We start from the raw sequence: 15,118 nt of genomic DNA, 5'->3' as shown, positions 1-15,118 counted from the left end.
AAAATTACTGTGGCTTCATTTGCAAAGCTCTGCTCTGTCATTCCCAGCGACCCGAGTGCTGAGAGGCCCTCGTGAAATAAATCTGTCGGCTGCCTGCACACCAAGAAGTCGAGGTCAGAGAACTAATCAGGAGGTCTCCAGAATTTCTCTTAGAATTAATCACAAACTCAGGGAAATACCAGATGGAAAAGATTTATTTTGATGTCTCTTCCCTGAGGGGGTCACCGAAGGGTGAATTTATGTGATAAACTATACTTTCGACTCAGCTTTAATACTCTCCTTTCCTTTTCCCTGGGTAATTCTTCATGGAGGAACTGTCTTGCCATTTGCATTAGCTACTTCTGTCATTAATGCTAAGCCTAGTGCTTATTGGGTTGAATCCTGCTGCCAACAAAGTTCAAGTCCCAACCCCCTCGTCCTGTGTACGCAAACCCATTTGTAAACAGGATCTTTGAAGATATGATTAGTTAAGATGAGGCCAACCTGAAGCAGGGTGGGCCTTAATTCAACATGACTGGAGGAGAGGAAATTTGGATGCACAAGCAGAGAGAGAAGGCAGCTAATGTGATGGAGGCAGAGGTTAGAATTATGGATTGCTGGCAAGCCACCATCAGAATGCTACAGACTCCAGAAAAAGCATGATGCTCTTGACCTCTTGATTTTGGACTTCTGGCTTTTGAAACAGAGACAATGAATTCCTGTGGTTTAAGCCAACTAATACAGCAGCCCTGACAAACACCTAGAGAAGTGATCATACGAAATAATTCCTTGAGTGTTTTTGAGGTGCGGGAGAACAAGCCAGATCATGAGAGCTGGACTTGGCTCATTTGGTAGCAGCAAAGGCACACTGCGGGAGCCAAAGCCAGGCTCGTGAGGTCAGAGGCCAGCATCTGGGCATGGCTCTGCCTGTGTGACAATGGCTTTGTCATGGGATGAACTGGACAGAGCAGCAGTTTATCCTTTTGCACTAATATAGTTCCACGGAAAGAAGAAAAGAAAAATGACCATTTGGTGCCTTTCTTATGGGTTGTTCTTATGAGTTGATTAGCCTGTGATCAGAGGAGCCTTTCTGGAGGTCCATGTGGACTGTTTTCCTTTAGGCAGTACAGCTCTCCACTGTGTACCTTCCCCCTGCCAGCTCTCGCTTGGCCAAGAGACAGGCATGGCGACCACCGTCCTGCCGGGCTCCCTCCCAAGGACCTGGATTCACTGGTAGAGAACCTGGTAGGAGGGGAAAATGAGAGACTTCATCCCAGCCATGGCATCTAAAGGAGATTCCAAGTGTTTCAGGCCAACTTGACATCCAGGGCTTCCTAGGCAATTTCCTTCTAAGATTAGATGTTTGACAACCTGTTTTATTTCTTTCAGGGTTCTGAGTCTATTCATGTTTTCGTAAACCTCTTCTTTTGGAGTGTGTCAATTTTGTTAATTTACATTTTCATAGAAAATCATCTATTTTTCCTAGGTTTTCAAATGTATCGGCACTGAGTTATTCCTAGCAGTTTTCTCCTCATTTGTAATCCCTCTGCATTTGTATTTATGCCCCGTTTCTCATTTCCAATGTTATTAGGGTTATTACCTCTTTGTATAGCATGTGGATTATAAAGACTTTATCCTGGTCTGTCTTTTCTTTTGGGACTTTATAGCTTCTAAGAGCTGTATTTTTTGTTGTTTTAGTTTAGATCCTTAGTCAAATATATATGTATATTTTAAATAGGCTGTACTAATTTCCTAGGGCCACCATAACAAATTATTACAAACCGGGTGACTTCAAACACAAATCGGTTCTCTCAGATTTCTGGAGGCCAGAAGTTTAAAATTAAGGTGTCAGCAGGGCCCTGTTCCCTCCAAGCCCTCCAGGGAGGGTCCTGCCTGGTGTCTTCCAGCTCCTGCTGGCTTCAGGTGCCCCTTGGCTTGTGGCCGCACCTGTCCACTCTCTGCCTCCTCCGTGTGTGTCTGACTCTTCCTATAACAACACATTCCTTATTCAGTCTGGCCTCATCTTAACCTGATCACATCTGCAAAGAATCTATTTCCAAATAAGGTCCTATCTGCAGGTACCAGGGGTTAGGACTTCAACATACATATCTTTTGTTTTGGGAGGGGGGCGCATAATTCAACTTATAACATAAAGTCTGAGACAATTATAGATGGATAGCTTATTATGCCAGCACTCTTTATTAAGTAAACTATCTTTTCCTACTGAATGGAAATGACATTTTTTTCATATCAAGTTCTTGTAGATCCTATGTTCTATTTCTGAAACTCTCTCTTCCATCCCACTGATCTCTTAATCTATTTTTAAGCCATTGTCTTGTATATCTTGATAATAGGACCTTGATAATCCATTTAATATTTGTTAAGTGAATCAACCCCTCCCTCTGTATTCTTTTTCAAAATTGGTTAATTCTTGTTCATATATTATTCCATAACATCTTCAAAATGATTTTGTCCAGTTCCACCCCCAAAATAAAATTCCATTGGGATTCTGATTGGAATCCCAGTGTGTATGTGCATTCCTGGGGAAGGATTGGCACTTCCTTGATATCACTGCTTCCCATTGGGGAGCAGGCTGTCCACCTCCACCAATTCCGGCTGACTATATCTATCAGGGTTCTGAGTTGGGAAGAAACCAACTCTAGCTAGCTTATGCCTAGAAGGAATTATTATAGGACCCAAGTTGCTTACAGAGTGTCCTGGACGGCTGGAAAACAAGTTCGGAGCCTGTAAAGCCAGGGAAGGAATGAGGTCCCAAATCACACCAAAGAAATGCTTTAGTAGAGAGACGTCATCCTCACTGCTGGGTGGAGACCCGGCAGCAGCCTGGTGCTGAACCTCCTGACTCTGGGCTCTGGCCAATGCCCCCAGCTCCTCAGTTGCTGTCCCCTTTGGGAATTGGATGTGTCTGCTGCACCCTCTTTCCAGTGCTTTCCCCTTCGTGTAAAGTCTGGTGGAGGACTATCTCATGGGTGGAGCCTGGGTTATGTGTCAGTCCCTCGCTCCAAGGCAGGCTGGGGTGGCATTTCCGGAGAAGGTGGAAGACCGATGAGACAGGGATTCCCCAAACAGAGGAGGAGAGTTCAATGATATAGGTGGCCAGATAGGATGACCCACGTCCACTGTTGCTGAGTTTTTGCCCTTTGATAACATTTTATGCATATCTTCATATCAGTCGTTTAATTTTCTTAATCATTTCTGTGCATTTCATTTTTATTATTGTTACTATAAAGGGAATAATTTTGCCATTTCAATTTTTAACTGGCTATTACTAATATGAAGAACTATCAGTTATATTTATTAAAATAAACTAAACAGATACTCTTATTAATCCAGTAGCTTTGAATATAGTCTCTTAAGGTTTTTAGATATTCAATCATGTCATTTGAAAATAAAGATAATTCTATATTTTCCAATCTCTACACAGCACACAATATTTTCTTATTTTACTACCTTAGCCAAAGCCCCTCACCCAATGTACCATTGTGGAGATGGTCATGGATGGCTATTTCATTCCTGATTTTAATAGAATTGCCTTCAGTCTTTCTCCAGTTAAGATGATGTGTGCTTTTAATTTGTGGTAAAAATCTAACCATGTTTACACAGTTTTCCCTATTCTTTTTTGACTTTGGAGTTTTTATTTTGAATGCATGCTTAATCTGGTGTAACCAGTTTTATGATATCTATTTATATAATCATTTACGTCTCTTTTAATTTGCTAATGGAATGAAATCTCTTGATAGATTTAACCATATCCTAGAATTGGTTTTATAGAATTTACCATACATGTTAGTTGATGTAGACTAGATTGTACTGTGGAAACAAACTGATACAAAATGCTTAACACAACAAAGTGTTATCTCTCCATTGTTCTGCATGGCCATCAAAAATGTCTTGGGGATGAGTCTGACTAGTGGGGTTTAGAATGGGAGCAATCAGAACACTAATATTCACCATTGAGGCCACTGAGTTTCTAGGTTGTGAGTCTTGAGCTCCTGGATGTCCAACCCCAGATGCAGCACTGGTGATATTTGAGGGCCTGGTGGGGCCTCCATGCCTGAAGACCGAACCCTGCACTCTTCAGTTTCATGAACCTCACAATTCCCTTTGTTGCTTTAGGCATTTGGAGTTGGGTTGTGTGGTTTGCAATCAAGAATGCTTTTTAATATGACCAGGGAATATGATTTTCTTTATACACCATTGGATTCAATTAGCTGATATTTTAGTTAGAATATTTGCTTTTTTATTGAAAAGAGAAATTGCTTTTTTTTTATTTCCAGAATTGTTTATTATTATTATTATTTTTTTTCATTTTTGTTGAGATTGTTCAGATACCATACAATTATCCAAAGATCCAAAGTGTACAATCACTTGCCCCTGGGTACCCTTATACAGCTGTGCATCCATCACACTTAATTTTGTTCAATTTTTAGAAACTTTTCATTACTCCAGGCAAGAAATAAAGTGAAAGATGAAAAAAGAAAAAAAGAAAAGGAAACTCTAATCCTCCCCCATCCCTAACCAACCCCCCTCAATTGTTGACTCCTAGTATTGATATAGTATATTTGTTACTGTTTATGAAAAAATGTTGAAATACTACTAACTGTAGTATATAGTTTGTAATAGGTATATAGTTCTTCCCTATATGCCCCTCTATTATTAACTTCTAATTGTATTGTCATACATTTGTTCTGGTTCATGAAGTCATTTCTAGTATTTGTACAGTTGATCATGGACATTTCCCACCATAGGATTCAGTTTTATACATTCCCATCTTTTGACCTCCAACTTTCCTTCTGGTGACATATATGACTCTGAGCTTCCCCTTTCCACCTCATTCACACACTATTTGGCGCTGTTAGTTATTCTCACATCTTGCTAACACCCCTGTTCATTTCCAAACATTTAAGTTCATCCTAATTGAACATTCTGCTCATACTAAGCAACCACTCCCCATTCATAAGCCTCATTCTATATCTTGGTGCCTTATATTTCATGTCTGTGAGTTTACATATTGTAATTAGTTCCTATCAGTGAGACCATGCAATAATTGTCCTAATGTGTCTGGCTTATTTCACTCAGTATATTGCCCTCGAGGTTTTGTCATCAACCCATTTTTTTTAATATGGTTTTGTTCACTCACCATACATTCCATCCCAAGTAAATAATCAATGGTTTTCTGCATGGTCATACATTTATGTGTTCACCACCTTCACCACTATCTATATAAGAGCATCTACATTTCTTCCACAAGGCAGGAGGGAGAGTCAAAGAAGGTAGAGAGGCAAAAGAAAGAGGAAAAAAAAAATGACAGCTAGGAAGCAGCAAAAGGAAAAATAACCTTAAATCAAAGTAGAATAAAGAATCAGACAATACCACCAATGTCAAGTGTCTAACATGCCTCCCCTATCCCCCCCTCTTATCTGCATTCACCTTGGTATATCACCTTTGTTACATTAAAGGAAGCATAATACAATGATTCTATTAGTTACAGTCTCTAGTTTATGCTGATTGCATCCCTCCCCCAATGCCTCCCCATTTTTAACACCTTGCAAGGTTGACATTTGCTTGTTCTCCCTTGTAAAAGAACATATTTGTACATTTTATCACAATTGTTGAATACTCTAGATTTCACCAAGTTACACAGTCCCAGTCATTATCTTTCCTCCTTTCTTGTGGTGTCTCACATGCTCCCCATCTTCCTCTCTCAACCATATTCATAGTTACCTTTGTTCAGTGTACTTACATTGTTGTGCTACCATCTCCCAAAATTGTGTTCCAAACCACACACTCCTGTCTTCTATCACCCTGTAGTGCTCCCTTTAGTATTTCCTGTAGGGCAGGTATCTTGTTCACAAAGTCTCTCGTTGTCTGTTTGTCAGAAAATATTTTGAGCTCTCCCTCATATTTGAAGGACAGCTTTGCTGGATACAGGATTCTTGGTTGGTGGTTTTTCTCTTTCAGTATCTTAAACATATCACACCACTTCCTTCTTGCCTCCATGGTTTCTGCTGAGAGATCTGCACATAGTCTTATTAAGCTTCCTTTGTATGTAATGGATCGCTTTTCTCTTGCTGCTTTCAGGATTCTCTCTTTGTCTTTGACATTTGATAATCTGATTATTAAGTGTCTTGGCGTAGGCCTATTCATATCTCTTCTGTTTGGAGTACTCTGCGCTTCTTGGATCTGTAATTTTATGTCCTTCATAAGAGATGGGAAATTTTCATTAATTATTTCCTCTATTATTGCTTCTGCCCCCTTTCCCTTCTCTTCTCCTTCTGGGACACCAATGATACGTACATTATTGTACTTTGTTTCATCCTTGAATTCCCGGAGACGTTGCTCATATTTTTTCATTCTTTTCTCCATCTGCTCCTTTGCGTGTAGGCTTTCAGGTGTTTTGTTCTCCAGTTCCTGAGTGTTTTCTTCTGCCTCTTGAGATCTGCTGTTGTATGTTTCCATTGTGTCTTTCATCTCTTGTGTTGTGCCTTTCATTTCCATAGGTTCTACTAGTTGTGTTTTTGAACTTTTGATTTCTGCCGTATACATGTCCAGTGCTTCCTTTACAGCCTCTATCTCTTTTGTGAAATCTTCTCTAAACTTTTTGAATTGATTTAGCATTAGTTGTTTAAATTCCTGTATCTCAGTTGAAGTGTATGTTTGTTCCTTTGACTGGGCCATAACTTTGTTTTTCTTAGTGTAGGTTGTAATTTTCTGTTGTCTAGGCATGGTTTCCTTGGTTATCCAAATCAGGTTTTCCCAGACCAGAACAGGCTCAGGTCCCAGAGGGAAGAAATATTCAGTATCAGGTTTCCCTGTGGGTGTGTCTTAGAAAATTGCTCCACCCTTTGATGCCTTGGGTCACTGTGCTTTTCTGCCCAGCAGGTGACACCTGTTAGCCTTTAATTCTTGACTGGTATGAGGACGTATGGCCATGTTCCCCCAGGCTCTCGGGTCTGGTTCTGAATGGAAAGGGCCCCACCCCTTTCCTCCTAGAGAAGACAGACCGCTCAGGTGGAGGTCATTAGCATTTCAGTGGTCTTGCTCTCTGCTTGTGGTGTCTCCACCCTTCCCAGAGTCACAACCCTGGAAACTGAAAATGACTGGGGCTTTCTCCACTGAGCCAAAAAAGAAACAGATAGTCCCCTTCAGACCCAGTCCAAGGCGACCCTCTGGCTCTCCCAGGTCAGTTGTCACCCAAAGCCTCTGTCTGTTTTTTGGGGCTGCGTACCTGTAGTGAGCAGTTCACACTCGCTACTTAAAACCCCAGTTGGAGCTCAGCTGAGCTGTATTCGCTTGCTGGGAGGGAGCTTCTCTGTGGCACCACGCGGCTCCGCAGCTCCGGCTATGGGGGAGGGGGTCTCCCGACCTGGTTCTGCAGGTTTTACTTACAGATTTTATGCTGTGTTCTCGGGCATTCCTCCCAATTCAGGTTGATGTATGATGAGTGGATGGTCTCGTTTGTCCCCCCGCAGTTATTCTGGATTATTTACTAGTTGTTTCTGGTTTTTTGTAGTTGTTCCAGGGGGCTACTTAGCTTCCACTCCTCTCTATGCTGCCATCTTGCCCGAGTCCTCAAGAGAAATTGCTTTTTATGTTTTGAGGGGAGAGTAGTACGATCTATTTCAGAATTTCTGTTAAGGTTATACCAGCTTCGTAAAAGGAATTAGAGTGCTTTCTATTTTTTCTGTCATCTGAAATTATTTAAAAACATAGGAATTATCCCTTTTCATTAAAGGTCAGAGTGAACTCAGCTTGAAATACCATTTTGGACTTTCTGAACTCTTTTATGATTTTTGGTCTTTAGGTTTACTAAATCTTTTTTACTCAGTTTAGTAGTTTATATTTTGCTAGGAAATTATCTCCCCTGGATTTTCAAATTTATGGCTGTAGATTTCTAGTCTATCCATAGTTATAGCTCCTTTCTCATTCCTAATGTTGTATATTTTGGATTTCTTTTTTTATTAATCAATCCTGCCAGAGGGGCTGTCTGTTTTATTGGTCTATTGAAGAATCAGATTTAGGCCTTATTATTTTTATTTCTATTTTGTTACTTTTGCAGTTTATGTTTGTTGAATTTTTTCCTTCTTATTTTAGTTTATTTCTGTTCTCTTCCTAATTTGTTTTGCATTTTATTTATTTTTAATCCCATCTGTTTTTAACCCTTTTCATTGAGAAATATAAAGCACATATAGAAAGGTGTACAGAACAAAAATGTATGCCTCCCCTATGTATCACAAGGCAAACATCCCATGTCCTCTACCTAATTCAAGAAATAGAGCACTCCCTGCATCTCAGACCCCTCCTTATTATGTGCCCCAAATTCACTGCCTCCCCATCTCCACTGCAGATAACCATCACCTTAATTTTAAGATAATCATGCCTTCTATTTTCTTTGTAGTTGTACCAGCTCTGCATGCATCCCTAAACACTATAATTTAGTTTTGTTTGTTTTATTGAAATTTATCTAAATAAAAACAGTCTATATTTCTTTGGTGTCTGACTTGTTGCACTCAACCTTATAATGTGTAATTTATTCCTATTTTATATAACTGTAGTTTGTTCATGTCCATTGCTTTACAATATTTCACAGTATGAATATAATGTAATTTATTTGTCCATTCCTCTGTTGATGGACTTTGGGCTGTGTGGCGGTTTGAAACTGTTATGTACCCCAGGAAAGACAATATTCTTTAATGCAATCTTATGGGGACAGACTTATTATGGGTGAGATCTTTTGATTAGGTTATTTCCATGGAGATGTGACCCACCCAACTGTTGGTGAGAACTTTTGATTAGATTATTTCCATGGAGATGTGATCCCGCCCATTCAAAGTGCATCTTGATTAGTTTTTGTGTCAGGGGCTGACACAGACCAAGGCACTTGGAGATGCAGACAGAAAGATGTTTGGAGATGCTAAGCTAAGAGAAGCCACCCAGAGTTTGCCCCAAAGAAGCTAAGAGAGGACCCCCAGACACTTAGAGAGAAATGCCCTGGGAAAACAAGCAAGGACACACAGGAGCTGAGAGAGAGAAGCTAAGAGGGACAGAAGCCCAGAGACATTTTGGAGAAAGCCATTTTGAAACCAGAATCTTGGAGCAAAGGACCAGCAGACACCAGCCCCATGCCTTCCCAGCTGACAGAGATGTTCCAGATGCCATCGACCTTTCTTCAGTGAAAGTATCCTCTTGTTGATGCCTTAGTTTAGACACTTTTATGGCCTGTAAATTTGCAACCTAATAAATCCCCTTTATAAAAGTCAATCCATTTCCGGTATTTTGCATAATGGCAGCTTTAGCAAACTGGAACAGGCTGTTTTTTGTTTGAGGCTGTTTAGAATAATGTTTTAATGAGCACTCAAGGATGTGATTCTCATTACCATTGCATCATTTCTGTTGAGTGTATACCTAGAAGTGGAATATCTGTTAAGTATTAAACTGTGTAGATAGCTACTTCAACTTAAGTATGTAATGCCTGTTTTCCAAAGTTATTTTCTAATTCACATTCCCACCAGTAGTGTGGAAGGATTTTTCTTGCTCCACATCCTTATCATGATCTGGTATTGCATTATTTTTCAATTGTAGCCATTTTGCTGAGAGTATAATCACATCTCATTGTAGTTTGATTTACATCCCTCAGATTATTACTGAGGTGGGGCTCCTTTTCATGTTTCATATTGAGTTCTTTGTCTTTGTATTAACGTTTAAGAGAGAATTTCAATTTGCCAGAGCTGCTGGAATGCAATATACCAGAAATGGGTTGGCTTTTACAATTGGGCTTTATTTAGTTTACAGATTTGCAGTTCTAAGGCCATGAAAATGTCCCAATTAAGGCATCAACAGGACAATACTTACTCTAAAGAAAAAATACTGGCATTTGGGATTCTTCTGTCACATGGGAAGGCACGTGGCTGGCATCTGCTGGTCCTTTGCTCCTGGGTTTTGTTGCTTTAAGCTTCTGGTTCCAGTGGCCTCCTCTCTGAGCTTCTGTGGGTCCTCTCTTAGTTCCTTCAGGGCTTTCCTCTCTCAGCTCTCTCTGGGTATTTCTCTCTAATCTTTCTGGGCTTTTTCTCTCTTTTATTCTCATAAAGTCCTACACTAAGGAATTAGGACCCACCTTGAATTGGGTGGGTCACATCTCAATTGAAACAACCTAATCAAAAGGTCCCACAACAGGTCTGCACCCACAGGAATGGATTAAAAGAACATGGCATTTTCTGTGGTACATAACAGCTTCAAACCAGCATGGAGAGTTTTGTTTATTTGTTTGAGACGTGAGTCTTCTGTCACTTATATGTGATGGCAACATCATCTAATTTTACTCTCTTATGATATCATTTGATGAAAAGAAGTCCTTACTTTCAAATAGCCAAACACATGAGTCATTTTGTTTTTGATTAGTGTATTTTAAGCCATGCTGAAGAAGTGTTCCCTACCACAAGGACACAAAGATATTCTTCTTTATTATTTTCTCATGGTTTTATCGTATTGCCTTTCACATGTACATTTCAAATCCATGATAAAAATTCCTTAGCAAGAAATTACAGATACAATTGAAACAAATGAACAAACAAACACACGAAATAGAAAGCCTCGGCAGAGAAACAGAAAATCTCAGCAAAGAAATAGAAGATGTAAAATAGAACTAAATGGAAATCTTAGAATGGAGAAATATAATCACTGAAATAAGAAGTTCAGTGAATGTGCTCTATGGCAGAATGGAGGTGTCAAAAAACAAAACAAAACAAAACAAAACAAAAAAACAGAATCTGTGACATGGAAGATAGAGCAATGAAAATTACCAACCTGAACAACAGAGAGAAAATAGATTTAAAAAAATTAACAGGGCCTCAATGACTTGTGGCACTATAAGAAAAGATTTTACATTATATCATGGTTGCAGAAAGAGAGGATTAAAAAAGTGAGGCTGACAAAGTACTCAAATAATGACTAAAAACTTCCAAAATTTGGCAAAGAAGCTGAGTGTACCACAACTGGATAAACCCAAAGCAATTCACATCACAATACATCACAATCAAATGTATGAAAACTAAGTCAAAGGAAAAAGTCTTGAAAGCCATCCACATAAAAGTGACCCTTTAAGTATGGGGGAAAACAATTAGAATGATGAGGATTTCTTACCAGAAATCACCTGCACAGAGGCCAAAGGTAATTGTAGAAGACTTTTCAAGTGCTGAAAGGAAAGAACTCTCAACCCAGATTCCTATACCCAGCAGAAATATCCTCCAGGAATGAAGGGGAAATCTAGAAATTCTCAGATGAAGGAAAACTAGGAGAATTTATTGTCAGCAGACCTACCTTGAAGGAATTGCTAAAGAGATTTCTTTAAATAGAAAGGAATTGATAAAAATAAGTATTTTAGAGCATCAGGAAAGAAGGAAGAACATAGGAAGCAAAATAGGGGTAAATGCATTAGACGTTCCCTCTCTTCTTGGGGTTTTAAAAATATTTTTGATGGTTGAAGCAAAAATCACAGCACTATCTGCTATGACTCTAAATTTATACAGAGGAAATATTTAAGATAGTTATAAATAGCTGAGTGCAAAGAAGCATAAAGGGAGGTGGAGTTTCCATACTTGAACTATTAAAATGGCAATATCAGTAGATTATGATATGTTAAATGCATGTAATGTGTTCTCAAGATGTTTTAGTTTCCTTGGCTGCTCAAGCAAATACCATACAATGGGTTGGCTTAAACATTGGGAATTTATTAGCTCACGGTTTTGAGGCAAGGAGAAGGTCTAAATCAAGGTGTCATCAAGGTGATGCTTTCTTCCTGAAGGCTGGCGTTCTTGGGCTGGTTGCCAGTGATCCTTGGTCCTGGGCTTCTCTGTTACATGGCAATATACATGGCAGCCTCTCTTGGCCTCTTCCTTCTCTTCTGGGTTCTGTTGACCATTAGCTTCTTGGTTCCTGTGGCTTTCTCTCTCTGTCTGTCTGAATTTCATTCTGCTTATACAAAATTAATTAAGAATTCTGCTTATACAGAATTCATTAAGACCCACTCTGATTGAATTGGGCCACACCTTAACTGAATAACCTCATCAAAAGGTCCTACTTACTAAGGATTCCCACCTACAGGAATGGACTAAGTTTAAGAACATGTTTTTCTGGGGTAGATAAGCTCCAAATTACCACCCTAGAGAGATATACAAAGTGATACACTCAAAACACTATATGTAAAGCAAAATAGACTTCTAAAAATGTTCAGGTAATCTACAGGAAAGCAGGAAAAAAAAAAAGGAAAACAATGCATAAAATAACAGACTTAAGCCCTAAAATACCAATGATTACATTAAATGTGAATAGTCTCAAGACACCAGTCAAAAGAAAGACATGGATACAGTAGACTAAAAAACATGACTCAATATATGTTGTCTACAGTAATCTCATTTCAAATGTAATCATATAGTTAGGCTGCAAGTAAAAGATGGAAAAAGACATTTTATGCAAACAGTAATCAAGAATGGCTACATTAATATCAGATAAAGTAGAACCCTAACCCTAATGATAAAAGGGACAATTCACCAAGAAAACATAGCAATCTTGTATGTGTATGCACCAAACAACAGAGCTGTAAAATGTGTGAAACAAAACCTGATAAAACCAAAAGGCAAAATAGACTAATCCAAAATTATAGCTGGAGACTTCAACACCCTCTCAACAGTTGATAGAACAATTGGACAGAAAATCACGAGGACATCTCAGCCAACAGGATCTAATTGACAATTAAAGAACACTGTACCCAACAATAGCAAAATACACGCATTCTTTTTAAGTTCCCATGTATACCAAGATATACCATATCCTGGCCCATAAAACAACTCAATAAATTTAAAAGAATTGAAATCATATGGAGTATGTTCTCCAACCACAATAGAATCAAATGAGAAATCAACAACAAAAAGGTAACAGAAACATTTGTAAACACTTGAAATCTAAGCAACACACTTCTAATTAGAGGAAGTCTCAAGAGAAATAAATAAAAAAATACATAGAACTGAATAAAAATGTGAACACATATCAAAATTGGGGGAATATACAGTTTTCCCCCAATAAACAGGTTTAATGCAATTCCTATCAAAATCCAGCAAGGTTTTTTTGTAAACATAGACAGTTTTATTCTAAAATGTATGTGGTCTCATTTTAGGGCTCAGGCTGGAGGGCATGTTCTAACCTGGTGAAGGTTCAAGTTCCTGAGGGGTTGGGGGAGAGGGTAGAGGGGTTGGGCAGGAGTGGAAAAAATACACAATGCCTGGGAAGGTCTTCATTTGGAACTTGTATGCTGTCACTTCCACCTATACTCTGCTGGTGAAAGCAAGTCAGAAATCCTACCCTGACATCCCAAATTGCAAATAGAAATATTCGCAAGAATGAAAGACCTGATAGAAAAACAATTTAAAGAAGTGTTTGTATGTGCTGTTCAGGCCGGTCTGTTAAAGTGAATGCAAATACACATGGGATAAAGGAATATAGGCACCTGTCTCAAACGTGATTGGAGGGTTTCCCACCTGTGGAGGTCTGCAGGCTTTACCCTGAGGCCGGCATGCCTTGTAAAGGAAACCAGCCCCTTAGATGAGAACCTCCATATTTCTCGGCTCTGACAATGCTGCCTGACCCCACCCCCAGTATTTAGTGGTGCCAGACACATTGATACATTGGGGTTTTATAGCACCACTCTAGAAAGTTCGTGTAATGAAGTCATTTGTTATGGCTATAAATGGCCAAATCTTGCTGGAAAAAAAATTTGCACTTTCAGTTAGCTGGTATAAAACATTTATTATTATTATTGAAAAGCAGAGCATCTGCTGGTCTAAGGCAAATCATTTATTTATTCCGTGTGCCATTTTGAATAAAATTTTATAGATTTAACCTATTTTCTTTCTTTTTAGGGCTTTAATTAATTACTTTATTTTTATTGTTTGTTTATTTGTGTTTTCCCAAGCAAACACTCTGCTTTCCCCCTCCCCAGGACTTTATTTTTTAAAGTCTACTTTTCTTCTTCCTGGCACAGATAACTCTGCTCTTCTCCTCATCTCTGAGACTCTCATCTTCTCTTTTCCTCTAACACTGCTTTTTAAAATGCTTGCATTGCATGTTTTTCTTTCATTGGTTATTAATTTTCTAAGCCACTTCAATTCATTCATCATGTATTGAACACCTTCACCTCATCAGCATTATCAGTGCTGTGATGATAAGATATGGTGGCCACCCTCAGAGAGCACATAGGACAGACATGGATGCAAGTGACCACAACTGGTCTTCAGTGGCGGGAGGGGCAGGGGTGCTCCCCCAGAGGAGAACCAAGCAGTTCTGGTAGGGAAAACCAGACAAGCCTTCATGGATGGGGCTGGAGTTGGGTCTTGATGGATGCATGGGAGTTTGATGGGCCATGAAACAAGACAGGAAGTTTCTGAGTGTGCCAAGGCACAGAACTATGCTAACCATGCATACATCAGTGAGTGACTTTTAAGTTTCTTTGCTTTTCTCTCTTTTTGTACTTTATAATTTTCTGTAATTTGTAGCTTAGGTTTCTTCAACTTTATTTTTTTTTCTTTTATTAATTGCTTTTAAAATAGGGATTTGAAGTAATTCTTAAATGTGTTTTTCTCGGCTTTTGTCAACAGAAATAGCTTTGGTTTTGTTAATTAAAGACAGCCCAAACAGGATGCTATGAACTGAGAACCCTTTTCACATGTTCTTAATTGTGTAGCACAAGTAGACCCGTGAGGACAGAATGCCGTTTTAATTGTGAGCTCTGTCTGTGTTCCTTTGTCTAGATTAAGTTTGACAGTGTCGAGGTGTGTGTCTGCTGTGAAACGCAGCATCAGTCATCTGGCTGCAGCAACCTCGGGGAGACGCTGAAGCTGAGCCCACTGCAGGAGAACTGCAACGCTGTGAGGCTGACGCTGAAGGTGAAGGCCGCCGGCCAGCTTGTTTCACGCATTTCATCCCATGCCTTACAGACACTTTAGGAAGATTGATTAAAATTTACATGCCATTCAGCTGCTGGAGGGAATATGTTTCTAGAGGGCATTTTAAAGGAGTATAGATTTTCATTTTGGAGCTGTTGCTTTCCAGGTCTTGTTTAACATTTTCA

General features: G+C 39.2%; 1 protein-coding gene across 4 annotated transcripts in view; it reads left to right on the top strand.

Annotated features, from left to right (window-relative positions):
• Nucleotides 1–15,118, top strand: part of FAM189A1 (family with sequence similarity 189 member A1) — a 496,302-nt gene that overhangs the window by 370,658 nt on the left and 110,526 nt on the right. For 3 of the 4 annotated variants that reach the window (XM_037832875.1, XM_037832873.1, XM_037832872.1), the window contains exon 4: nucleotides 14,799–14,933. The exons of the other annotated variant lie outside the window; for it this stretch is intronic. In XM_037832875.1, the coding sequence (XP_037688803.1) occupies nucleotides 14,799–14,933 (135 nt within the window). The remainder of the gene's footprint in view (nucleotides 1–14,798; nucleotides 14,934–15,118) is intronic. 4 annotated transcript variants of the gene reach the window in all.

The sequence above is a fragment of the Choloepus didactylus genome, chromosome 4, assembly GCF_015220235.1.
Source record: "Choloepus didactylus isolate mChoDid1 chromosome 4, mChoDid1.pri, whole genome shotgun sequence".
Lineage (NCBI taxonomy): Eukaryota > Metazoa > Chordata > Mammalia > Pilosa > Megalonychidae > Choloepus > Choloepus didactylus.
Note: the sequence above shows the minus strand (reverse complement) of the source record. Positions and strands in the feature narration are given on the sequence as shown.